General features: G+C 48.9%; 1 protein-coding gene across 1 annotated transcript; it reads right to left on the bottom strand.

Moving 5' to 3' along the window:
• Window positions 1–14: 14 nt before the first annotated feature.
• Tfap2e (transcription factor AP-2 epsilon) lies at window positions 15–20,835 on the bottom strand. Its single transcript, XM_041652656.1, has 7 exons — window positions 20,809–20,835; window positions 20,031–20,513; window positions 19,447–19,498; window positions 6,112–6,334; window positions 4,597–4,715; window positions 3,684–3,825; window positions 15–1,491 (listed from the first exon to the last, which is right to left on the bottom strand). Exons 1-7 carry the CDS (start codon window positions 20,833–20,835, stop codon window positions 1,209–1,211), a joined length of 1,329 nt encoding a protein of 442 aa, XP_041508590.1. The 3' UTR covers window positions 15–1,208.
• Window positions 20,836–27,325: the final 6,490 nt, after the last annotated feature.

Below are 27,325 nucleotides of genomic sequence, written 5' to 3'. Positions count from 1 at the left end.
TGTGAAAACCTGTCCCAAAAAAACAAAATTTTAAGAGCAGTTTTTTGGTTAATGACGTCAATAAAAAATGGCTTTAGCTTTGAGATGATTATTGATAGCCATGCTGAACAGATTTAAACTGGACTAGCAGGGAGTGTTAGTGAGTTGGGAGTTGGAAGTAAGGAAACAGAGGAGAGGTGTCTTCCAAAGACTTGAATTGCAAAAGAAATAAGGAGGATTTGTGTTTTGTAAGGTGAATCCTAGAATATGCGTGCTTTAGGTACGGTCTAGAAGATTAAGTAGAGGGAAAGACTAATCAGGAAAGATGTCTGAAGAGTGAAATCCTTCAGATGAGAGCTGAGTCGGCGTTTGCCCCATTCAGGCACAGTCATCTGTATTCACGCTAGCACAGACTGTCTACCTACAACCATGGCAACACGCTGCATAGACCAAATAGGCCCAGCAAGTACAGTACATAGTCTGTGAACCACCTTCACTTGACACACACACAAACAGCACGGCGATGTGACAAGGCATGTGGACTCCTGCCATCACGTTCAGAAGAACCTACTGTTGTCTAACTACCTCTCTTCACTTACTCAGAGCCCTTCGTGAGCAAACACCCTCCATCACTGCCCAGGTGGACACATTGGGACATGAGCAGAAGTCAGTAAAATGAACCTCCAACTCATTAGGATAAATACCTCGTGCTGGACAATTTCAAATTTTCAAATTTAATTACATTGTACATAAATAAATAGGACAGACAGCAGGTCTGTGGTGTGCAGCCTGGGTTCAAGTTCTGATTTATGCTGTACCATCTTTGTTCCTCAGGGGCCTCTCCTGCCCACTCCTCCCTAAAAGCAGGAAGGATCCAAAGAGCCCACTGGGACCTCTTGCTATTCCCCATTCTCTGGGGCTAGGGGATTCTGGAGTGGGGGTCACTAACTCCTCAGTAGCACCTCAGATTTGTTAATGGCGTCCCCCTGGGGCACCCACTGCTGCCCAGGCATCGCAGTGGGAAGGGTTCTGTCCCCTGAAGCAGACTTTTCCATGAGTTTCCTGTCAGAGCCTTACCAGAAACCTTCCCTGACCCAACCAGGCTTCTGGAAAAAAGTTCTTTCTCTGGCCTGCATGGAATTCCGCCTGTTAGTCTTTTCAGGGCCCCTGTAGCAGCCAAGGCCTTGTCTCAGGCATCAGGAGTCACTTCACTACGGAACAAGAGATGGTTACTTCCGATGCTTGGCATCCTTCTCTGAAGCCTTGGTTTCTCCATGCCCGCTGCCTGCGCTGCTTAGAAACATCTTGTCCAGTCCTTTGAGCGACTCCAGCAGGTAGTTCTGGAAGGCCGTGAGGGCAGCACAGATGGCAGGCCCCCCGAAGCCGTGAGTGATGAGACTGAAGTGTGTCAGACAGCTCTGTACCCCAGGGTCCAGGATGAGCGCTGGGCGACTGTTGCCCAGCGGCGAGCGGTCCTGAGCCATCAAGTCTGCAAACTCCTTGCAGATCTGCCTGTGGGAAGAGCAGTCAGAGGTTAAAGAACCAGGTTCCAAGCCAGGTGGTGCACGTCTTTAATCCCAGCATTTGGGAGGCAGAGGCAGGCAGATCTCTGTGAGTTCGAGACCAGCCTGGTCTACAAGAGCTAGTTCCAGGACAAGCTCCAAACCACAGAGAAACCCTGTCTCGAAAAGCCAAAAAAAAGGGGGGGGGGGACACCAGGTTCCAAACCCAGCAGGTGTCTCTGTAACCCTAGCTGTCCCAAAACACTGTATGTAGACCAGGTGGGCCTCAAACTCACAAAGGTCTACCTGCCTCTGCCTCCTAAATGCTGGATTTAAAGACATGGACCACTTCACCCAGCAATTTACTGGATTCTTTATTTACACTATCCATACAATTTGACCTTCCTGACAAGTAACGATACCATTTTGCAAAAACCGAAACTGACTTTCACAGATGTTAGTTCAGCAGCTAAGTGCTGCACACTTGTGAACAACTCATGCTAATACCTTAATTTCTCTCCCTCAGATGTCCTGTCTACCTAATGCATGCAACTATTCCCTTAAATTTTCTGTGGTCTCTTCTTCCACCCCAAACAGTGCTTCATAGAACCTTATCTGTGAAACTAAGAGAACAGCCCAGAATCTGTGTTGCATAATTAAAATAGCAGCAATTATTGATGTACCATGTCCACTGTATATGTCATCTTACATCATCCAACAGCTCTGTACCGTCATCCTCATCATACGGTTCCAGGCAAATGAGTGGCTAAGATTTGTGAAGCCTATGTGTGACTCAGGTCGGAGAATCCATCATCACTCATCCCTGTGTCTGGCCAAGCACCTTAGACAAACCAAGGTCCCCAGAGCCCTCAATGCAAGAGCTGACTCATATTCATGAATGAAGCGGCTCCTTTTGGGCAAGCTCCTCTAGCCACAGGAAGACACCTTCCAGGACTCCGTAATAAGCAGTCCTATGGGACTGAGTCCTTTGCTGCTTAAAGGGGGAAAGCCCCACGTGGAGGGTGGAGTTATGATTTGAAGACCAAACCCACAAAATCAGCTGGCTAAAAGTTTGAGTGGTCCAGACGGGGGGGTCCTCCAAGGCATCTGGATTTAGCCTGCAGAAGAGCTCTGCATCTCTTCTAGCCCTTTCTTCCCACCTCTCAATGAGACTGTTGCCTTCCAAATGAATGTATGTAGCCTTCTGGATTTTATCTATAGAAATCTTTCCTGAGATATGGATGAAGATAGAGCCTTTGGGAGGTGATTAAATCACGGGACTAGAACCCTAGAGACCAGTGGTTGGTTCTCAACCTCCTAACGCTGTGACCCTTTTAATACAATTCTCATGTTGTGATGACCCCCACACACACACATCATAAAATTATTTCATGGCTACTTCATAACTGTAATTTGCTACTGTTATGTATCATGATGTAAATATCTGATATGCAGACTATCTGATATGTGAACCCCCAATGGGCTCACAACCCACAGGGTTGAGAACCACTGCCATAGGTGCCATTAATACCTTTGTGCTCCTTTACCATGTGGAGAACACAGCAAGATCAAGTGCTGTTTGTATGTTAGAAAACAGGCCCTCACCATATACAGATGCCGTGCCCTGGTCCTGAACAGCTTCCAGAACCATGAGAAGTGAGCTGCTACCCAACTGAGGGTATTTTATTAGAGTAACCCCTGGGGAAGATGAGAAGACCTGAAGTAGCAGCATGCGGTCAGTGGTGAGGGAGGTGGCAGTGGGACCTGGAGAGGGCTCAGATATGGCCTAAGGACTTAAGGAGAAAAGTCACAGAAGCAGAATAACCCCTGTGGACTTGTGCCAGGCCTGGGCTGGTCATGCCATAAAATCATAAGGAAGTGTAGCACCCATACATGGGCTGCAGCCTGCATATGACAGTTTTTAATGTGTGCGTATAATAGATGTTCACTTGTGGTGTCTGTGTGTGCCCTTGGAAGCTTGTGGAAGTGTTCATCAAAGTCTAAATGCGATGAACACGGTACCTAAAGACATCTACAAACACCCACGTGTGCCTGTATGGCATGTACAAGTGTTCCCATGTGAACTTCAACAAGGAATCCAGCTGCCATGTATGGTGCTGTATATGCTGTATGAACATGTGTGTAGTCAAAGGTCTGACACGTTGCGTCCACGTTTGCCATGCGCAGTGCCGTCTCACTCACTTGGCAGCCAGCAGCATGCTCTTGCGGCTGTGCAGTTCCCCAGGGTCAGCGTGCTGTCGGCATAGGTACTCAGCAGCTGCCTTGGCTGGAAACTCCGTCTCACAGACATAACCAAAGTCCCGGGCCAGGTGTACAGCTTCTCCTGGGGAAAGAAGGGATGTTACTAGGTGTACCTCTGAAGACCAGAGCCTAGCCTTGAATGTCTTAACCCCTGGCTAAGGAGTGTCCTGCTTCTGGAGATGCCCTCTCTGGTTTTTTCTTCTCGGTTCCAGCTTCATGTCCATCACCCTTGGCTCAGAGATGGAGCTGGGACCAATGTATATCCCAGAACCAGAGTCTAGGGTCAGCAACCTCTAGGGAAGAGGGATGCACCCCTCACCTACTTACCATATCCAAATACTGACCACTTGCCCCCCCCCGCCACACCCCAAGAACTCCACTGCATGTGCACATATATGCACAAACACATAAACAAAAACAGTTAGCTCCAGAATTTCCCAGATACCAAAATAAGTGGGCACTGAAATCCCTACATAAAATGGCATGGTGTTTGCATATAAACCTGCTTGCATCCCCCTGTATGTTACAAATTGTCCCTTGGTGGCTTAAAATCCCTAATACTATATAGATGCTACATATGTAAAGAGCTACATGCATCATTGGTAATAATGACCAAGAATGTCTGCATGTGTGCAGCACAGGTGCAACTTTTCCAAATATTTCGAAGCATGGGTAATTAAATCCTCAGATGAGTTGACTGCCCATGCATATCACACATATACTTCTTTATACATGACACACTGAGTACGTGTGCCAGTACAGCAATGTTCACGGGCATAGCTAAAGGATGCCCTCCTACCCTAGATGACATGTCCCCTCCCGTTTATATGCATGGTCTTCGGACCTCACTCACCTTCCACCAGGGAGGTCAGCAGAGTCACATTAGCTGCCTTCCGACGGCCAGCTGGCAGGTTGAGCCCGATCTTCTCCAGTCGCTCCCGCAGACACCGGCCCCCATTCTTGGACTTGGCCCTTAACATACAGACAGACAGACACACAGCTATGAGATGAGAGAGCTGCCTACAGGCTAAGTGACTCCCAAGGACCTTCCTTGTTCACTATACCAGCTCCTGTTAAGGCTTGGGTGTAGCCATGACCTTGGGGTCTCTGAGCAAATCCCAACCTGTCCCGACTTCCATTGCACAGTCAGGATTGGATAAGAAGCAGCACCCCACTGTAAGAGTCTTCCTTCTCTCCAGGCCTCTCAATAGCAGTGGCAGCCCAGGGTGGGAAGAACAGGGTAGCATCTGAGGCTCCTTCTTCCCCACCTTAGCACATTTGCCGGGGACACATAAAACTGTACAGAGACACACAGGGACGACAAACACAAGGAGGCACAACTATATACAAAGCCAGCCACATATACACAGATGAACCCACCCTCAGTGTCTCCAAGAATGGAGACACATAAGTAACATTAGAGACATACAGACATGAACACCAAGGAACATGCAGAGACACATGTGCACATCAGGATCCCAGAGATGTGCACACAATCCCAGGGACTTAACATAGGTCCATACGGGACATTTGGAGATCAAGAGTAAGAGGACAGCCCTGGTTGCACTAATGTGGCCACACACACACAGATATACATGTAAACAACTAACTGCATAGAAAAAAAGGAAAGAAAAAATTATGAGAGAAGAATAAAGAAAAAAAGCAGGGCAGTGGTGGCGCACACCTTTAATCCCAGCACTCTGGAGGCAGAGGCAGGTGGAGCTCTGTGAGTTCACAGCCAGCCTGGTCTACAGAGCTAGTTCCAGGACAGCTAGGGCTACACAGAGAAACCCTGTCTCGGAGCAGGGGAGGGGAGCAATAAACAGGTGCACATGCATGTACAGGGAACCCACTGTAGACCACACATTCCCAACTAATGCAGAACCTCACCCTGGTAAAACCCACTCTTGGCCATCATACCACACAAACACATGCAGTCCTTAGATCATTACAGCTTATCCCTGAAGCAGATCCCCTGCCGAGACACAAGAACATGCAAAGAGAAAAACATGGCCCATCATGCTGCTCACTCCAAACTCACACCAATGAGGCCTGTGCTGCCCTGGGGAAGAGCTAAGGCAAGAGCCACTCTTCCCAGAACCAGCCCTGCCCAGCCTACTTAATCTTTTTCTTTGTCTTCATTCTCTGCCCCTGCGCAACCTCAGACCCAACAACTCAAGGGAGGTGCCGGGACCTCGGCCAGCCACCTCAGACCATGTACCATCCTGAGTCCCTAGGCACTGCTCTATCAGAGAAACTGAGGCGGGGATGATGTCGGGGCCTGGAGTGAGGCTTTGATGCTGTGAGGTCTAGAGAGACTAAAGATTTTGGCTGGGGTCTGTGTAGGGTTGTGGGCTGGCCTTCCTACCTTCGGAGGACACCCCCCAGGAGGGAGGCATTGAGGCACTCTGGAGGTGAGAGTCGCCGCTGCACCTCCCCCACGGTCACCTTGTACTTGGATGTTGAGCTGAGCAACGACAGCCGGCCAGGCACGGAGCAGAAGACCTCACTGGGGTTGCTGATGCCGCCAACCAGGCTGTCTTTGGCCAGGGAGAGGGCGGAGAGGCTGCCGGCTTTGGAGGGAATGGGGACTGTGGAGCAGAAGAAGCAAGGGGAGAGAGAGAGGGGACACCGAGTCAGCGACCGACCCACCGACCGCAGGACAGGCGTCGTCAGCTGTGACGCAGGCAGGCTGACGCACCACTCACCAGCTGTGGATGTTGAAGGATTCCAACACTTTGCAGAGGGAGGGTTCTAATACCCCTGCTTTACAAAGGGAGAAACTGAGGCACAGTGGGATGGAAGTAACAGACCCAAGTAAGTTGATGGGCGCAACTCTGTACCCTGAGCTGTCTGGCTCTTGCCCCGGCACCCCCTTCCTGAGTCCGCTGGTTCCCTCTTAAAGCTTGGCGTCAGCCAGGTGATGCTATCATCAGAGTTTTTCTCTGGACACGAGGAAAAGGACTCTAAGATGAGGCGGGATTCCTGAATCCCTGTGACAGGGTTAGGAAATCTCCCAGATTCCCAAGTCCCCTTCTCTACTATGAATCTCACCCTCTCATCCTGGGGGTTTTGGAGTCCCACGTGCTGGAAACAGGAGGTTAGGGCCCCAGGAGCCCTCCAGCTTTTCCCCTCCCTTCCAGGTCCCGAAGACAGGGAATAAGGGTCTGTGTGCCCCACAACACCCTCTCCTAAATGTTCTCTGTGTAGGGCAAGGAGGGGAGCCATAGGGAATGTACTAAACTCTTGACTCGGAAAGCAAGTTCTCCTGCCAGACAGGTGGCGCACGCCTTCAGTCCCATCAGTTGGGAGGCAGAGGCAGGCAGATCTCTGTCAGTTCGAGACCAGCCTGGTCTACACGGCAAGATTCAGGCCAGCCAGAGCTGTTCCACAGAGAAACCCTGGGTTGAAAAACCAAAAAATAAAAAAATAATAAATAAAATAAAATAAAGAAAGGAAATTCTCCATGCATGGACCCCATCTCCCTTCTTAATTGCAGAGGAAGGAAGGGGTTAGGCAAGCACTTCTTTGAAGGCCTCTTTGTTTCCTCATTCAAGGACATGAGGCCTTGGTGGAGAAGGCCTGTGTGTGGTGGGGGTAGAAATCCATGGAGAGTCTGAGTTGGAATACTGAGCACCTCCTGCTACATGCATTCAGATTATACCTCACCCCTCGAACCTTTGGGATAGTCCATGATGGGGCTGTTGTTCCCATTCTACGGATGGGGAGACAGAAGCCCAAAAGGTGAGATCGTCTAGTTGGCAGACTGAGCTAGCAGCAAACCCAGGACCAGGGTCTCAAAGGCAGGGCCCTTAGCCTTGCTATTACTGAGAAAATACTTTGCCAGCTCCCTCAAGCCAAAAAGTCCTAGACCTCAAGATTACAGAGATTAAAGAGAACCTGATCCCAAGACGGCACAACCCCAACATTTTCCCTCCTGGGAGAATCAATCCTACCTGGCTTCAGCCAGAAACCTCTGTAATTCTAGTCTTCTCTGCTACACTCCACACAGGGCCATGTCCTGTGGCTTCCATTCTTACTTGCCTGAGAAGCAGGCTCTCCTCCCATGCACACAGACACTTATCTGCACAGCCCTTGCTCTGGTCTCCCTGCCATAGTCTAGAGGGTCTTTCTGAACCATGGATCACTCCATAGCCTGCAACCTGCCTGGCTAGCTCCCTGAGAATCAGATCCTAGCCCATAACCAGATAGGATGATGCTCTTTGGTTTTGCTTTATTCTTTTGGCATTTTGCTCTTTGGGGGGCCTGCCATCAGCTCCCAACAATCACACAGAGACTTATTCTTTCTTATAAATGCCTGGCCTTAGTTAGGCTTGTTTCTAACTTTCTTTCTTTCTTTCTTTCTTTCTTGCCTCGAACTAGCTCACAGAAAATTCACCTGCCTCTGCCTCCTGAATGCTTGGATTAAAGGTGTGTGCCGCCACCACCACCTGGCCTAGCCAGCCTTTCTTTTTTTTTTCTAAAAATTTGTTTATTATGTATACAATATTCCATCTGTGTATATGCCTGCAGGCCAGAAGAGGGCACCAGATCCCATTACAGATGGTTGTGAGCCACCATGTGGTTGCTGGAATCGAACTCAGGACCTTTGGAAGAGCAGACAATGCTCTTAACCACTGAGCCATCTCTCCAGCCCCAGCTTTTCTTAATTTAATCATCCCATCTACCTTTTGCCACTGGGTTTTGTCTTTCTCTATTCTATATACCTTTCTTTTTTTTCCTTTTCTATTTTATTTATTTATTTATTATTTATTTTGGTTTTTCGAGACAGGGTTTCTCTGTGGCTTTGGAGCCTGTCCTGGAACTAGCTCTGTAGACCAGGCTGACCTCAAACTCACAGAGATCCGCCTGCCTCTGCCTCCCGAGTGCTGGGATTAAAGGCATGCGCCACCATCGCCCGGCCTATATACCTTTCTTTATTTCTTACTCTGTGATTTGCTGTGTGTCTGGGTGGCTGGCCCCTGGCATCCTCCTCTCCTCCTTTTTCCTCCTTTTTCCTCCTTTTTTCGCTCCCTCTCTTCTCTTCTATTCATTCTCTCTGCCTAGCAGCCCTGCCCATCCCTTAGCTTTTTATTAGGCCAATTGGGTGTTTTAGGCAAGCAAAGTAACATAGCTTCACAGAGTTAAACAAATATGACATAAAAGGATGCAACACAGCCAGGCGGTGGTGGTGGCACACACCTTTAATCCCAGCACTCAGAGCAAGTCCCAGAATCCAACAACAACAACAAAAAAAAAGCAACACTCTTTGCATCATTAAACAAATCTTCCAGAGCATAAACAAATGTAACACATCTTCAACTAACAGTGCACAACGGCCCTCATTTGTCCTTTAGGCTCTATACTAAAAACTGACCCATAGGAACATAATTTGAGGCACAGCATTAAAAAGTAATAGGCAGAGCAGTGGTGGCACACGATTTTAATCCCAGAATTTAGGAGGCAGAGGCAGGCGGATCTCAAGTTCAGGGCCAGCCTGGTCTGTAGAGTGATTTCCAGGAAAGCCAGGGCTACATAGAGAAACCCTGTCTCAAACAAACAAAGTAATGAGGGGCTAGAGAGATGGCACAGTGGTTAGGAGAACTGGCGGCTCTTACACTGGACCTGGGTTAATTTCCCGGCACCCAATGGCGGCTAATAGCCATCTTTAACTCCAGGTCCATTGGTTCCAATGTCATTTTCTGGCTTTCTAGGCTCTGCACGCATATAGCACATGTGCAGACAGGAACACACTCATACACATAAATAAAAATAAGTCTTTAAAAAGAAGAAAACGAGACCCTGGCGAGGTGGCACACACCTTTCAATCCCAGCATTCGGGAAGCAGAGGCAGGCAAATGGGTCCCTGTGAGTCCTGGGCCAGCCAGTAATACAGAGTGAGACCCTGTCTCAAAATAAACAGATAAATAGAACAGAGAAATATGGGATTCGTGTCAATATAGTCAATAGTATACAAGGGCTTAGCTATTTTATTTACCCTAATCAGAACTATAGTAATTTCAACATGCAGTCAATATTTAAAAACTCATTATTGAAGGGGCTGGAGAGATGACTCAGTGGTTAGAGCACTGGCTGCTCTTCCAGAGGACCTGGGTTCAATTCTTAGCACCTCCATGCTAGCTCACAACTGTCTGTAACTCCAGTTCCAGGATGTCTGACACCTTCGCACCAATGCACATAAAATTAAATAAATTGTTTAAAAGTCATAATAGATAAAAAAAATGAGATATATTGCATTTTTTTCTTTGTATCTAGTCTTCAAAATCCAATACAGTTTAGACATACAGCCTACCTCCATTCAGGCCAGTCACTTTTCAAATACCCACAGTTTTATGCGTTTTGTGGCAAGTGGGCCACCGTGGTGGGTGGCACAGCCCCAGACTTCAAAAGTTGAGTACAGGGCTGGAGAGATGGCTCAGAGGTTAAGAGCATTGCCTGCTCTTCCAAAGGTCCTGAGTTCAATTCCCGGCAACCACATGGTGGCTCACAACCATCTGTAATGAGGTCTGGTGCCCTCTTCTGGCCTGCAGACATACACACAGACAGGATATTGTATGCATAATAAATAAATATTAAAAAAAAAGTTGAGTACATACGCTATACCCACATATAAGGAGAAGTGGGATCAGGAGAGACCCTCGCCTCCCCTGGAGAAGGCCCCTGCCTGGCCCCTGCCTGGCCCCTGCCATCGACGGAACTTGCTCCCTAGGACACAGACACAACATTCTTCTTTCAAGCCCCACCTCACTCAGCCTCGTCTTCAGCACCATTTTGTGGGCAGTTTGCTGCCCCGATTCCACCTCAGCCCCTTGTATACCCGACCCCATCCTTACAGCTCTCAATGTCCTTGTCTGTTTCCACAGCTGCCTTCCCACCAGCTAGGAGTCTGTGGGGGGCGGGGCCTCGGCACAGGGAGTCATCCGTGAATGTGGATGAGAACTGATGGCCACCATGCAAATGTCTTTTCTTCCCCCAGTCCAGAAGATCTAACCCAGGCCCTCGCAATGCTAAGCAAACCCTTTGCCACTGACCTATATTCCTACTTGCCCATGTATGTATTTACTTAGAAAACGGTCTTACTAAGTTACTCAGTCTCCTGTGCCACGAAAGCCTGATGGGTATTTTACATCTTTGTTTATTGTGTGTCCACATGCACATGCGTGTGTCACGGCTTGTATGTGGAGAGCAGAGGCCAACTGTCAGGAGCTGATTCTGTCTTTCTTAGGGATCAAACTCAGATCAGCAGGTTTAGAGGCCATCTTTTCCTGCGGAGCCCTCTCACCGATTGGACTCCTGCTTGTTTGTTTGTTTACTGTAGAGATAGGGTCTCATTATACTGCTCTGGGTGGCCCGGAACTTGATGTGTAGACCAGGCTGGTCTTGAAATTATAGAGATCCACCTGCCTGTGAGTATTGGGACTCAAGGCATGTGCCGCTACACTTGCAATCCTGAGGGTTTTTTTTTAAATATAAAGTCATATGTAAAAGATGAGAAAGAGAAGCAAAATCCATGATGAACAAGATCTCAGAATTCCAAATAAAGGCAGAGCTGCTTTGTTCCTGCTCTCCCTGATCACAACCTTGCCCCAGAGTGAGGAACAAGGGTTTTCCAGGGGCACCAAAACTGAACAAGCAAGTAGGTACTGCCTCTCCCCACCTATTTCTCCAGCCGTGTGTGTGTGTGTGTGTGTGTGTGTGTGTGTGTGCGTGTGCGCGTGCGTGCGTGAGAGAGAGAGAGAGAGAGAGAGAGAAAGAGCGAACAACTGTTCCCATGTCACTCTACCTGTATCTCTGTCCTATCCTGAGAGGACCTAGGGTAACAGAGCTTTTCTGTAGCTTGATTTTTGTGGTCCCATAGCTCCAAACACATTTGTCATAGAAATGGGCATTATATATTCTATACATCAAACTTGTCTTTAAAAGATGAAGACTGGCCAGGCAGTGATGGCGTACACCTTTAATCCCATCACTTGGGAAGCAGAGGCAGGCGGATTTCTGTGAGTTCAAGGCCAGACTGGTCTACAGAGATAATTCCAGGATAGCCAGAGCTACACAGAGAAACCCTGTCTCAAAACAAACAAGCAAGCTGGGCTATGGTGGCGCACGCCTTTAATCCCAGCACTCAGGAGGCAGAGGCAGGCGGATCTCTGTGAGTTCGAGACCAGCCTGGTCTACAGAGCTAGTTCCAGGACAGGCTCCAAAGCCACAGAGAAACCCTGTCTCGAAAAACCAAAAAAAAAAAAAAAAAAAAAAAAAAAAAAAAAAACAAACAAAAAAGAAAAGAAAAGATGAAAGAAAGAAAACTGTGGACAGGTGAGATGGCTCCGTGGATAAAACTGTTTGCAGCACAAGCCTGGTAACCTGAGTTTGATTCCCAAAACTCACATACAGAACTGGATGTAGTGGCATGCATCTGTCACTCAGCGCTCCTATGAATAACTAGAAGGTGAGACAAGGAGAATCACCTGGGAGCTCGCGTACCAGCTAACTTGGAGTTTGCTTTGAAGAGGCAGAAACCATACCTTTAATCCAAGCACTCAGGAAGGCAGAGGCAAGTGGATCGCCATGAGTTTGTGGCCAGCCTGGTCTACCTAGTGAGTTCCAGGACAGCCAGAGATAAAAATAGTGAGACCTTGTCATGATAAAAACAAAACAAAAAACAAAGAAAAAAGAAACCAGAGAGTCTCAACAAGGTAGAATGTAAGAACTGGCTCCCAAAATTTGTCATGTGACTTCTACACATGTCCCCATGGCATGAATGTGCCAGCATGTGTGTGCACACACACACAAATGTGACTGTCCTCCCTCCATGACACCTAGCCAGAGGGCAGTGTCAGGAGAACAGGAAGGCCAGAAGTTTTTCTCTTTCACAGAGCTATTACTAAAGCCTGGTGTCCCCTAAGGCCAGGCCCTGTGAGATGGGAGAAAGACCAAGGCTTTGTGGAACGCTTAGCACAGGTTACAAAACTAAGTATGCATAAGAACAGCATTTCCTGCTGGGCATAGGGACACACGCCTTTAATCCCAACCACCAGGAGGCAGAATTGTGAGTTCAAGGCCAGTGTGAGACCCTACCTCAAATAAAAATAAATAAAACAAACTGAAAACAACAACAACAATGTTTCCTTACGGTAGGTCCAGCAATAAGGGTGAGACATCATGTAACATGCTGTTTGCCCTCATAAGCACAGGGCCGATCCCAGCACAGTGACTCCCGAAGCCAAAGTGGTCTGACCCTGGTACATGCATCGTTCATGGGAAGTCATTCACATCTTAAGACTCAGGTCAACAACACAAGGGCTCCTAGTTACTTGACCTGTCGGGCAAGACACTCACCTCCAAATCCCAACTCTTTGCCAAGTAGTAGACTCTGTCTGCAATGGACAGTTCTAGAGAGTGTGCTAAAGCTGGACAGTGGTGGTGCATGCCATTAATTCCAGCACTTGGGAGGCAGAGGCAGGCAGATCTCTGTGAGTTTGAGGCCAGCCTGGTCTACAGAGCGAGTTCCAGGATGGCCAGGGCTGTTACACAGAGAAACCCTGTCTCTAAAAAAAAAAAAAAAAAAAAAAAAAAAAAAAGGAAAAGAAAGAAAATAGAGAGAAAGAAAGTGTGTCAATGTTACAGTTCCTTCTAGAAGAAAATATAGGATAAAACTTTCTAGACCTTGAGTTGGGCAAAGACAAAGAAATCCCAGTCACGATACCCAAAATACAACAGATAAGAGAAAGCAATTATATGTTGGACATCATTGAAATTCAAAAACTTTTGTATTTAAGAAAATAAAAACACACCAGGCATGGTGGATGCACACTGTCATCTCAGCACGTGGAAGAGGTGGTAGGATAGAAAGTTTATGGCCAGTCTGGGCAACATAGCAGAAATTCTGTCAAAAAAATCTCAGGCTTGGGGCGGGAGAGATGGCTCAGCAATTAAGAGCACTGGCTGCTCTTCCAGAGGACCAGGGTTCAATTCCCAGCACCCACATCGCAGGAAGAACCATCTATAATACCCCCTTCTGGCTGTTGTGGGCACTGCATGAATGTGGTGCACAGACCTAATACAGGCAAAATATTCATATACATTAAAAAATTAAAAACAGGGGCTGGAGAGATGGCTCAGTGGTTAAGAGCACTAGCTGCTCTTCCAGAGGTCCTGAGTTCAATTCCCAGCAACCACATGGTGGCTCACAACCATCTGTAATGAGATCTGGTGCCCTCTTCTGGCGTGCGGGCATACATGGAGGCAGAATGTTGTATACATAATAAATAAATAAATCAAAAAAAAAAAAAATTAAAAACAAAAAAGCAAAAGAAACCTAGGTCTCCAGGGCTGGAGAGATGGTTCAGCAGTTAAGAGGACATAATGCAAAAATGCACCTGCATTTTGTGAAGATACACATATACATATAACATAATCTTAAAAGAAACAAAGGCTCAGGGCTGAGGATGCAGTTTAGTGGCAGAGTTTTGGCTGAGCACACAAGGCTGTGAACTCCATCTCCAGAATAAAAAAGAGGAGGAGGAAGGGGGAAGGGAAGACTCATAGACAGGAGGAAAATGTCTAAAGACACTTCATTAAAAAGAATAAGATAACTGGCCATTAAACACATGAAAAATACTTAACACCAGTAGTCATTAGGAAAATGCAAATTAAAGCAACATGGAGACTCTAGATGGTTTAATAAAAGGATGCTATGAAGTGTGAGGGTGTGGAGAAACTGAAGCACACACACAGTACCAGTAGGGATGTAAAACAATCCAACCACTTCAGGAAGCGGCCAAGCCTTCCTTCCCATCTTTCCTTTTCTCCATTCCCTCCTCTCTCCCTTCTATCTCTCCTAGGATGGATTCCACTTATTAGAAGTTTCTTGACAATTAAACATAAATGGACCAGGGCCTGGACAGAAGGCTCGGTGGGTAAAAGGCTCTGGTCATGAAACATAATAGTGACCAGAGTTCAGTGCGCAGTGCCAACACAGCAAAAGGAGAGAACCAGTTTCTGCAAGCTGTCCTCTAACTGTGCATCCATGGCACACACATACACCCATGCACACTCCTCTGATTGATAAATAAATAAATAATAAATAAAATGGCCACAGAGGGCAGCAATTCCATCCCTCCAGCTCCCAAGAAGGTTAAAATGAAAGTCACTCAGAGAAATAGTACAACATTACTCAGCAATACAAATCCAAACAACAAAAACAAAATACAAACCCAGTATCTGACATATCTGTAATACGTTACAGTGGAGACAAACCCTGGAAACATTTGCTAAAAGAACCAAGATGCAAACAAACCTAGATGCATATCCACATATCCATAGGGCATTCCAGAACATGCAAATTTGTGGAGCAAAAGTAGATCAGGCATTGCCCAAGGTTTGAGGCAAGAACAAGGAGTAACTACAGACAGGAATAAAGGTGCTTTGAGGGGTGACAGATGTGTCTCAGATGGGTTGTGGTCATGATTATACAACTCTATACACTTATTCTTTCTTTAAAAAAAAAATCATTAAATTGGATGGTGAGTCGCTTGGTGAGGAAGGGAACTGGCACCAAACCTGGTGACCTGGATTTGATCCCTGACACTCGCAGGATAAAAGGAGAGAACCAACTCCCACAAAACACAAAATAAGTGAATAAATATAAAAAAATGAAACCATTAAATTGAGCTTGGCGATGTTGGCACACACCTTAAATTCTTTTTTTTAAATATTTATTTATTTATTATGTATACAACATTCTGCCTCGATGTATGCCCGCACGCCAGAGCAGGGCGCCAGATCTCAGTACAGATGGTTGTGAACCACCATGTGGTTGCTGGGAATTGAACTCAGGACCTCTGGAAGAGCAGCCAGTACTCTTAACCTCTGAGCCATTTCTCCAGCCCCCTTTTTTTTTTGGTTTTTTGAGACAGGGTTTCTCTGTGGTTTTGGAGCCTGTCCTGGAACTAGCTCTGTAGACCAGGCTGGTCTCGAACTCACAGAGATCCGCCTGCCTCTGCCACCACCGCCTGGTGCGCCACCACCGCCTGGCTTACACACCTTAAATTCTAATGTACTCTTCGGTCCCTACTATCCTCAGGAAAATTTAAAATTATTTCTGTATGTGCGATAATTCTTTCTTGCCTTACAGGGTGAAAGTCTTAGCAGACAAATGAAGAAGAGCTATGGAAATGCTGAGCTAGGTTCTGATTTCATGTAAAAATTGAATAGCTCATCATGGATTTGTTTCCATTAGTCTCAATTTTTAAACGACACATTAAGGTATTTCTTACCAGGCCAGGAAGCTGGCTGTCCAGGCTGAGAACCTGAGTTTGATCCCTGGAACCGGCATAAAGGTGGAAAGAGAGAACCTCCTGTAAACTGATTTTTGACCTCCCCACCTGCCTACACACATACACACATAAATGAATAAAAATGCATACTGGCCAGGCTGTGGTGGCACACTCCTTTTAATCCCAGCACTTGGGACACAGAGGCAGATGGATCTTTGTGAGTTCGAGGTCAGCCTGAGCTACAGAGTGAGTTCCAGGACAGTCAGGGCGAACAAACAAAAGCCAAAAATCAAAATCCAAAGGGAGAAAAAAGTGGTTTTCGAAAGAAACTTCTTGTGGAGGAGGGGCTTATGAGGCACCAACCAGCCTGAAGAGCTTTGGGTAGTTAATGGTTGCTGAGGCAGGGAGTAGCTAACAGGGCACACACACACACACACACACGTGCAGGCAGTCATCACTGAACGAATTGGACAGGATTTTTCTGTGCTTTTCTTAGTTGTCTTGAAACTCACAGAGATCTGCCTGCCTCTGCCTCCTAGGTGCTGGGATTAAATACACTAGGCCTCCAGGGCATTTCTGATCTCTCTACACCACTCCATTTTAATTTCCACAACGCCTCCCCTTGTCCGTTTTTTCACAGGTAAAGCGCTTGTGCGGCTGTGCTGTAGTGCCAGGAAGTAACGGTGCCCTTTCTATATCCTCTGTCCCAGCGTGCTCAGACTTCAAAACCCAGCACCAAGCGCCTTACAAATGCCTGTCCTTTAGGAAGCTTCCCAACTTCTCTCTCCTGTGAGCTCGCAGGACAGACACCCCACCCTCTCGGCTGGAAAATACTACGGAGCATCGCCTTCTCCCCTCCAGTCGTCCCTGCGGAGTCTGCGATAGATTGTAAAACTGGAGGCGACAGCTGTGCGCAGAAAATGGAGCGCTACTCTTTGCCCTGCGGTTTCTTCAGAGTAATCGACCAGCACCAACCCACAACGTGGCTGCAATGGGCGGACCTAGAAGTCGGGGTGAGGGAGACACCCCTGTCCCCTCCTCTCCAGGACAAGTGCCTGTGGTCCGCAAAGATGTACCTCTCAGATCTGGGCTGTGCGACTGTCCAGGCCCCAGTGCCTTGCAGCACTGGTGAGATGGACACCCGAGGCCCCCCACATCCGGAGGAGGAGGGCCAATCCTGCCGGCGGTGGGGCAGGAGCTGCAAGGGTTTAGCGTGCCAGACCCCAGTCCCTAGCGGTGTAAACTCCCTCCACCCCAGGACGCTTCAGGGCTCTGAGATCGACTTTCCCTAAGAAAGGGCTTAGGCGCTAGGTGGTCGCTCACAGCACCAAACAGAGTCTTTGGAAACCACCAGATAACATTGGAAGGGCCCGAGGACCAACATCGGGTCTAACCCGCCGTCTTTTGCCTTGCAACCCGCAAAGTCGAGTCCCGCGTTGGCCATGAATAACCCGGCAAAAGCAAAAACAAAACCTGAGTGTTGCGAGGCTCCCCCAGGGAACACGGTCTGGTGACAGCACCGCTTGCCTCGCCAAAGCCGGTCTTCTTAGGGTGGACCGTGGGAGGCCGCTGTCCCTTGGCATGGACACCCTTTTTTCTTTCAGAGACCCCCTGGGCAGCAGACCTCCATGCTGGCCGCGGGTCAGGCTTTCTTCCGCAGATTGCCCCCCACCCCCGGCTCTGTTCTCTCCCTTCCCACAGTGCCTCAGGCTGTGACTTGAGGATCCCTCAGTTTGAGTTAGTTTCCGCGGGTGCTGCAGCTCACTCCCCGTGGCCACAGACTAGTAAGCACTGCTGTCTCCCGGATGTGGACTTTCAGATCAGGGAAGCCCTGCTAGGCTCCAGGAACCCACAGGGAACTCTCAGACCAACAGCAGATTTTTCTATCTGAAAATACCAGAGTCCCTTCCCCAAATAAAGGACTTGGGTGTCTCTAGGGAGTCAGTGAACCGGGGTTCCCTGCCCTTGAGCTAGGCAGGAGCCAAGATCTGGGGCCTTGCAAAGAGCCCAAGGGCAGGTTATTGTAGAATCCAATCCCAACTTTCCCTTCTACCAGGTCAAAACAAGAGTTGTCCAGGAAGCCAACAAAGTGCAGATAGCAAAACGCTGGTGAGGGGGACAGTGGGTCCCCAGCATCTTCCCTGTACTCCCAGCTTCTGGTGACAATACCAGATTCCTGAAGGCACCCCTCACCAAGTTCTAGGAGGTGTGATCTCTCACCCCCCTAATTCCATACCTAGCTCTAATTCCTGGAAATCCAGCCCCTTCTATGTCTCCACTCCCACGGCAAGCCTCCTCTGAGAACCTATGCAGGGCAAACAGCTTGGGCTTGAATTCACTTGTTTGAAAAACAGCTCTGGCCAAATCCTGCGGGAGGTGCGCCTGCCCTCCGGCACTACAGGCTCCTGTGTGCCTCTGAATTCCTTTGGGCACTCACCCCAAATCTAAGGAGCTTGCCCACGGCCTGGGTCTCTCTGTTTCTGTCTAATTTGCCTCTTTCTCACCTTTCCTTGGCAAGATCAGAACTTGGTCTTCAGGCTGGAAAATCCATTCAAGAGGTGTCTTACACCTCTGCCTTTTACTAATATAAAAAGACACACAGATACGGGAGGCAAACAAAACAAAATGAAACCATCAAGGAGAGGGCCTCACAGCCTTAGAAAGCCTCGAATATCAATGACAAATTTCAGGACACATGGCAGGTACACAAAGAACTCCAAGCACAAAATATATATCCCAGTACACACAGATACAAATCACAAACACACTCGCGAGACACACTGCTGCCTAGAAGAGGAACCGTCTACACAGAACCCTGAGCCCAGAGATGCAGACCTCCCGGGGGACAGCAGGTCTGCCCCGGAGCACACTGCCAAACGCAGTTCCTCCAATCCTAAATGCTTTAGGAGCCTTCAACTCCAAGAAAATCCCCCAGCCCTGGGAGGTGGGAAGGATGCAAGGCCCGCTGAGGTTCTGCTGGGAAGAAAGGAGCAGAAAGTATTTGCCAGGCTCCAAAGTGTTAAAGCTCAATAAAATGGAAATCATCGAACAAAATGTGTGGGAACAGCACTCCCATTCCTTAGGAAACAGGGAAGTGGTTTAACTCGTTCTACAAATAAACTCCAGATCCACAAAAAAAAAAAAAAAAAAAAAAACACGCCCTCCTTTCCCAGAGGAGAGGCAGTTGTAGCTTAGAGAGTGCTGCCCACCTCCGGAGGCAAACTCCTGAGTAAAATCGTCCAGCTAGCGCCACTAGCCTTCTCCTGAGCTGAGAGGGATATTCCGTGGCCACTGAGCCTGGCGACGTACAGGAAACAACGGCCAGGGAGAAGAAAATGGGTCTGTGCGGCCCGGGGCCTGCACCATCACGCCCGGCTCTGCCCTGGAAGTAGCACACCATTCCTTACCTTTCTTGATCACGGATTGGTCCAGGAGGCTCATTCCTGGGTCGTCTATCGCCTGCAAATAGAAGAGGATGACAGTAAGGGCGCTCAAGGACCTAGTCAGCTGTCGCTTCCCAAGCCTGGCTTGCCCCTTAGTCCACGTCTGCTCCACCCTATGCTCACCACCGGCTGCCTGAGGCGGCTACCAGGAGGACGGGCGTGACCAGGAATCGCTTGGGCTCGGCACCATCTGCTCCCAAGAAGCAGTCCTGCCTGGGTGATTTCCTTGTCTTAGACAACTACTGAGCATCTCTAAACCCCAGCCTAGGCTGCTCCAGAAGACTGGGGCTGGGCGTGGATGCCCAACGTGACTCAGTCCCACAGTAGGGAGAGAAAGAAGTGATTTCAAGAGGGTTGCTGCTTTCTACTCAGTTTCGAGGCCGCCTTTTTGCCAGACAGCACCTAGCCAAGGACTTCCTGACAGAGGCACAAATGTAAAGTTGCAGCTGGGAGAAGAGTCGGGGATCCTGCTTTTGTCATTTTTTGTTTCCAGCCAGGATGCTAAATCGCTGCCCATCCCGGCCCATCCCGGGCCCTTCTGGTCTCACCTGCAGTTCCTCCAGGCCGGGGGGCGCCGCTAGCCCGGGAAGACCAAGGGGAGCATCTGCCAGGCCGTGCGCGCCGTCGGCGAGGCTGTGCAGGAGTCGGGGTACCGCGGCAGCATAGTCTCTGCGCGGGTCGAGGCCCAGAGCGCGGGCGGGTGGCGCCAGCAAGCCAGGCTGCTCGTCGTGGGCGCGGGTGGCAGCGCGGGGCGCGGCCCAGGCAGCCTGCGGGGGCTGCGGCTGTGCCAGGGGTGCTAGACCGCCGTAAGGGTCTGCAGCCAGGTGCGGAAAGGCGGCGGTGGCGTCAGGGCCCTGGCCGTAGGGCAGCGGCGGCTGCGGGTAAGGTGGCGGGAAGTAAGGAGGCTGAAAGTCCGCGGCGGCAGAGGCGGCGGGCGTGTGGCACAGTGGCGGCGCGGGTCCATAAGCCGCCTGGGGCAGAGACGACAGGCGGGTCCCGCCAGCCGCTGCGCCCAGCCCGTCGGGGCGCTCCTGCAGAAGGAGAGGCGTGTGTTAGGCAAGCCATTAGAGGCTAAAACGACACCAGCCCGCGAGGTGCCCCTCAGCTCGCGAGGGTCCTGCTGCTGTCCACGAGTGAATGCCCTGCGGGCAGAACTCCCAGACTGGGGACCTCGGGGCTCCTGCCACCACTTTCTCAGCCTGGCAGAGGCCCTGCGTCACCCTTCCCTCGCGATTTCGTTTGCGCAGGGGGTAGGAGGTTTGGAAGTTCCAGTACCCAGGTTCCTCGATCCCCCCCTCCCCGCCGAGTGTGCCCGGGTCTACTCACCATGGCGGAGTAAGCGTGCACCAGCATGGGGAGGGTAGTGTGGGGCGTGAGGCGTGGCAGCAACACAGCCCTCGTCCGACGGCACTGCAAGAACTCAAGCCCGGAGCCCTCACAACCCGCGGGGTTCACTGTCTGGTAGCTGGGTGGAACCTAGTCGGGAGCCCAGCGGGTGTGGGGTCCTCAGTGGTGGGTGCCCGCGGGTGGGTCCATGGAGGAGGAACGTAAGGGAGCTGAGCGCACTTGAAAAAAGTCGGTCAGCGGGTGCCCAGAGCCCGCCCTTCTCCCTCTGAGCTCAGCCCGCTCCATGCACTCTAGTTATAGTGGCGGGGGCGCGCCGGGCCTCTGGGGGCGCGCATTAAAGGGACAAGCTGTGGCCTACCTCATCCTTTTCCCCAGCGGCCTCCGAAAGGGAGGCGTGGCTTTGGTGGGAACCGGTGGGGTGAGGAGTGAATGAATTCGAAGCCCTTTTGGTGAAAGCTCTTTCTGGGCTCCAAGATTGCAGTTGCGATCAAATGGAAGGCGGAAATGCAACGCAGGGGCCTACGCTCGCAATTTTTATCTACTTTTGCTTACTACATTTATTTAGTGTGTATGTGGAAGGGGGGACACGCGTGTGCCACTCTGCACTTGTGGAGCTCAGAGGACAGCTTGCAGGAATTGGTTCTTTTCTTCCACCCTGTGGGTCCAAAGAGCTGAACTCAGGTCCTGAGTCTTGGTGGCCAGTGATTTAACCCAGTAAGCTATCTCTCTACCCCCTTCCAATCTTTTTAAGTGAATGCATAAATAAACGCACACGTTCGACTTTGAGCAAAGCGTTCCTCATTTCTGGCATGAGCTTCCTCCCCTGTTAAATGGTAGCCGTCTTTTCTGCAACCAACCACCCAATGGCGAAGGTGAAAGACACTGGTGAGCTGCGAACTCGAGCCTATCAGTTCATGTGCACACTTGTGTCAACATGCATGTGTGTAGGAGGTTAGGTTACAGTCTCCCCCTCATGGCTTCGGATCAAAACCACTGAAGGTGTGTCTGCTTCTCTCTGACTTCCTGGGATGGTAACCCTCAACGCCAAGCCAGAATCCTTGGATATTATAGACACGACCTATCCAGAAAGAGTTGGAGTCTGGTATGAGCTCCATCTCAGAAGGGACCAAAGTATTTCTGAAGCCATGGGAGCCTGGGCTGCCTGTGAATCTGTGACACGGAGACGGTTAACTGACGCTGGGTGGAAGGGGTGCCGTGTTACACTTGTGCACAGTCTGTGTGTGAGTGTGTTACCATGGTAGGCAATGTCTGTCTGTCAAGCATGTCCTAATCTCTACCGTCAACTCTTCTTTTCTCCCCAAATTCAACCCTTCTGTCCCGAGAAGTGGAGATGGAGATTAGAGAAAGGCAAGTGGGAGGAACACTAAGGACAATGAGAATTTTAAAAGCAGAAGGAAGTTTTTTTTTAGGCCACAAACAGGGTGGGGGGGATAGAAATAATTACGTGCACATTCACCACACAACGTGAATACTGAGTTGCCTACCACACCAAGTCCCTCGTCATCCCCATTTTCAGGTGAGGGACAAGGCACAGAGAGGCTGGATGACTTACTGGCTAAGGTCAAAGAGCTAGCTCAGGGCAGTGCTGAGGAGGCCCTTCTCCAGCCTCCTTCCGGGCTCAGGATCATTATTCTTTTCTGTCTCGGATCCAGGACTTTACAGTTTAGTCTAGCTCTTGAGTGGCTGTGTAATTCTAGGCAAGTCTGGCTTCTTCTCCAAACTGTTTCTGCAGCTGCAACAGAAAGGAAGGGAGGGTGGAGAGGAGCCGTTGTTTTCTTATGTTCCTTTCTAGAGAAGGAAAAGGTGTAAGGCCATTGAGAGGTTAGATCACTGACCGGCCTGATGTATGTTCTAGGTGAGTATCCCAGAATGCACCTGGCTAGTACAGAGCTCAGACTTGGTTTTCTTTCAGCCTGTCAGGGAGAGGGGTGGGAGCAGTGAGGAAAGGATGGAGCCTTGCAAGCAACCAAGAGTTTTCCAGAGGCCAGAGCCAGAAGCTAGGAGGGCGGAGGGGGTAGACAGGGCAGTTGTGCAGTCTTCCTCCTCAGGACAGAGCTAAGATCTGGTGTGAGCTGGCATATGTGTTATTCACATCTGTGAGTCTACAGCAACGTCCTCCGTCCTCTACTCTCTACCTCACTCACGAGACATCTGAAATTAGTCTCTGATATAGATGTCGGTGCGTAGCTCACAGTTGGTGGACTTCTGTGGGAAAAGCCCGGAAACCATGAGGATGATGTCTAGGTTCTTCCAACAGGCTTGGGATGGGCCGGCTGTCTTTGGCTTCCCTCACTCTTTCTTGCCACCTCCTCCTCTTAACTCTGTTTTCCCTTTCATCTTCACCTCCTCTGATCATTCTTTTTCTTCTCTCTCTCTCTCTCTCTTTCTCTCTCTCTCTCTCTCTCTCTCTCTCTCTTTTTTTTGAAATAAAGTTTCTCTGCATAGCTCTGGTTGTTGTCCTGGAACTCGCTCTGTAGACCAGGCTAGCCTCAAATTCAAAGAAATCCACCTGCCTCTGCCTCCTGAGTGCTGGCAATCATTCCTACTCTTAATGTCAGTTGTACGTGTTCAGAGCAGCTTCTGTCTTTTCTTGTCTTTATTATTTTTTAAATTTCGTATACACGTGTGCACATGTATATCTGTGGTGGCCAGAGGACAACTTGAAGGGTTTGGTTCTCTCTTTTTATCATGTGGTTTCTGGGAATTGAACTCAGGTCATCAGGCTTGGTATCACGTGGCTTTACCTGTTGAACCCTCTCATCAGCCCTCTGTCTACATTCTTCAAAGGCAAGTTCATCCCCCTCCCAAGTCCAATGACCTTTTGCCTCTGTTACCCCCAACTGTGTCCTCCACAGTCTGTCAATTTGATTAGAAATCCAAAACCACACATGCAGGTGCCAACAGGATGATCCCTTAGGACAGTGGTTCTTAATCTGTGGGTCTTGACCCTTTTGGGGGGGGGGTTGAACCCTTTCATAGGGGTCTTCTAAAACCATCTGAAAACACATGTTTACATTATGACTCATAACAGTAGCAAAATTACAAAATTACAGTTACAAAGTAGCAACAAACATAATTCTATGGTAGGGAATCACCTCAGCATGAGGAACCGTGTTGAAGGGTAGCAGCATCACGAAGGCTGCAGTTAACCACGTTTCCAAGTTGACGCTGAACACACGTCTCTTCCACCATCCCAGGCTCATCCGCTCGTCCTCCTGGATTCTGCAGCCACATTCTTCAACTTTAAAACTTGCCAGTTTTCTTGAGGCTTTTTGTTTGTTTGTTTTTGTTTTACTTTTGCCTATGAAACAGTGTGTCACTATGTAGCTCAGGCTAGCCTAGAACTCACGACCTTTCTGCAAGTCCTGGATTACAGGCATGAAACACTACACCAAAGCCTGAGTGTTTCTACTTATAATCCATAAATGCTCACCATGAAAGACATCGAGCAGGTATCTCAGAAAGCACATGACACCCCTTTCTCATCACTTTAAGTTTTCTTTTTTAAAAATATTATTTATTTATTTATTTATTTATTTATTATGTATACGATAGTCTGTCTGTGTGTATGCCTGCAGGCCAGAAGAGGGCACCAGACCTCATTACAGATGGTTGTGAGCCACCATGTGGTTGCTGGGAATTGAACTCAGAACCTTTGGAAGAGCAGGCAATGCTCTTAACCTCTGAGCCATCTCTCCAGCCCCACTTTAAGTTTTCTTACCATCTTCTTCATAAACATAAGGCTCAAAGTGTGGTGGTACCTTGTTCACCAACACCAATGACTTGTGTTTGGGGACTTGTTAGAAATGCCAGTTTTTTTTTAAAATTTATTTATTTATTTATTATGTATACAATATTCTGTGTGTGTGTATGGCCAGAAGAGGGCATTACAGATGGTTGTGAGCCACCATGTGGTTGCTGGGAATTGAACTCAGGACCTTTGGAAGAGCAGGCAATGCTCTTAACCTCTGAGCCATCTCTCCAGCCCAGAAATGCCAGTTCTTGAACTCTACCTCAGACCCAGTGAATCAGCAACTCTGCAGTAAACTCCAGCAATCTATTTTAATAATCCCTAAAGGGGACGGGCAGTGGTAGCACACAGCTTTAATTCCCGCACTTGGAAGGCAGAGGCAGGTGGATCTCTATGAGTTCAAGGCCATCTTGATCTACAGAATGAGTTCTAGAACAACCAGGGCTACACTGAGAAACCCTGTCTCGAACAAACAAAAACAAACAAGCAAAACCACCTAACATGACCTAGGTTGCACTGAGTAGGCCGTGGCAACAAACCTCAAACAGGTGACCTGAGTTCCTCACTCTTGTGATTCATTTCCAACTCTGTTGAGTGACTTTATGCCCTGGGCCATGCCCCTCCCCTACTGAAAACACTTCTGGGCTCTATGCGGTTCCCACTCCAGGAACTAAACACACTAGCTAGCTGGCACTCTAGGACTTGCGATTACTTTTCCTTTCCTGCTCTGTGAGTCATGTCCAAGAAGTCTAAAAGAGGGGCTGGAGAGATGGCTCAGAGGCTAAGAGCACTGATTGCTTTTCCAGAGGAGCCAAGTTCCATTCCCAGCACCCACATGGAAGGAACAACACATCTGTAACTCCAATTCTGGGTGAGCTGACACCCTCCTCTGGCCTCCACAGGTACTGCACCCATGTGATGCACAGACATCCATGCTGACAAAACACCTACCCACACAAAATAATAAATGAATCTTTAAGAAAAGAAGTCTAAGCTGGGCGGTGGTGGTGCACACCTTTAGTCCCAGCACATGGGAGGCAGAGGCAGGTGGATCGCTGTGGGTTTGAGGCCAGTCTGGCCTACAGAGTGAGTTCCAGGACAGGCTCCAAAGCTACACAGAGAAACCTTGTCTCGAAAAACCAACAGGGAAAAAAAAGTTTAAAGAAGTGGTAAGTGTATCTAGTACGTTCCTTGGTACATGTCAGGCAGCCAACAAATGCCTATTAAAGAAATAAGTGGATGGATAGAAGTTCCCTGGTCTATTAAGGGGCTCTTTGGAAGGGCTCCCCCTCCCCGGACATGAATGACCGGGGGTAGCTACCCATAGGAGCTCATCTGACAAGTGATGATTTTGCTTAGTTCTTCTGGGGAGAGGCACACTCTACAATCTGCTTCTGCTTCTTCAGAGATCAGAAAAGCTGTGTAACACCAGGGTTTCAGATTGGACGCCTTCTGCTTCAGGGACAGGGTTTTGCACTTTGTGAAGCGTACAGGTGACAGTTTCTTACGGACTGTTTTGTGAGATACATGCACTCGGATGGAGGCTTGGGGTACACAGAGATACATACTCAGATACCCCTGGAAAATGGAGGAGCACAACAGGCACAGACACATTTATAAGACATGTACACAGGATATTTATTAATAATTTGCACATAGTATGCATACTTAGATATACACGAACTCTCATTTGACATACTTGACTTATTTCTTTTCCAAGGTTTCTCTCTCTCTCTCTCTCCCTCTCTCTCTCTCTCTGACAGGGTTTCACTGTTTATCCCTGGCTGTCTTGGAACTCACAGAGATTTGCCTGTCTCCCCCCCCCCTTCGAGTGCTGGGATTAAAGGCATGTGCCACCATCGCCTGGCTTCTCCTCTTTTTTAAATAAAGAAAACTTTTTGGCCTCCGTTGATGACAGAGCTACCTTCCTCCTAACGGGTCAGTCTGGGAGTGTTTGTTGGGATGTGAAATCTGGCACCAAGATACTGAGGCTCCATCTGGTGGTTGGAGCTTACCACTGCAGCTCGGCACTGCCGTGCCCCACCCCCCCGCCCCCCTCTCCCCCCCCAGCGGCAGCTTTACAAGTTTCAGCCTAGCCCCCTGCCTACCCTGGAGCCCAGAACCCTCTCACCATGCCTCATGGAGGACAGAACTCACTCTGACTTGTATTTTCAAGCTTTGCTGAATTTGGCACGCAGGAGAGGAACTTGGCGACAAGGATCATGGGCAGAAATCACTTGCCTTGCAGCCCTTCCTTCTCATTTCCCCTCATGAGTCTAAAGAACGTCTATATTACTGTCAGCTCTCAAATCTGTTATCCCCTCAGACTTCTTTCTGTGCTAAGGGAGGTGACTACTGTTTGGATGTTCCGTGAACAACACAAACCATTTACCGAACAGCTTCCTTCACAAGTCTGTTCCTCTCCTGGTGTTTCCCGTGACAGAGTGGTCCCACAGTTGACACAGTGGTCAGAGTCTCGAATCTTCCGTTTCCGGTTCCTTGGTCCTCTTCACTTACAATTTCTACATCCTATTTCCTAAGTCTTATCTACACCATTCTCATTATTACTTAGTTCAGATTTAATACCTCCTGTCGAGCTCCCCCTGCCTCCGTGCTTCCTCATCTTCACTCCTTTCCCTGTCGCCTCTACCTGCTCTTGCCCAAAGTAGCTTCCAGCATCCAGACTGCTGGAGTTAGACATGCACCACATCCAGCCAACTCCAG

The sequence above is a fragment of the Microtus oregoni genome, unplaced genomic scaffold, assembly GCF_018167655.1.
Source record: "Microtus oregoni isolate MIOR12 unplaced genomic scaffold, Mior012 000005F_ref0000423, whole genome shotgun sequence".
NCBI classification, from domain to species: Eukaryota; Metazoa; Chordata; class Mammalia; order Rodentia; family Cricetidae; genus Microtus; species Microtus oregoni.
This window is presented reverse-complemented; position numbering and strand designations above follow the sequence as displayed.

Bases quoted from the DNA above. Each gene is read 5' to 3' on its own strand.
- Tfap2e (XM_041652656.1), bottom strand. From the start codon at position 20,835: ATGCTGGTGCACGCTTACTCCGCCATG. The intron at 19,499-20,030 runs GTGAGACCAGAA...TTCTATTTGCAG, and splicing joins CCGGCCTGGAGGAACTGCAG to GCGATAGACGACCCAGGAAT. The intron at 3,826-4,596 runs GTGAGTGAGGTC...TTCTTTCCCCAG, and splicing joins GCTGACCTCCCTGGTGGAAG to GAGAAGCTGTACACCTGGCC.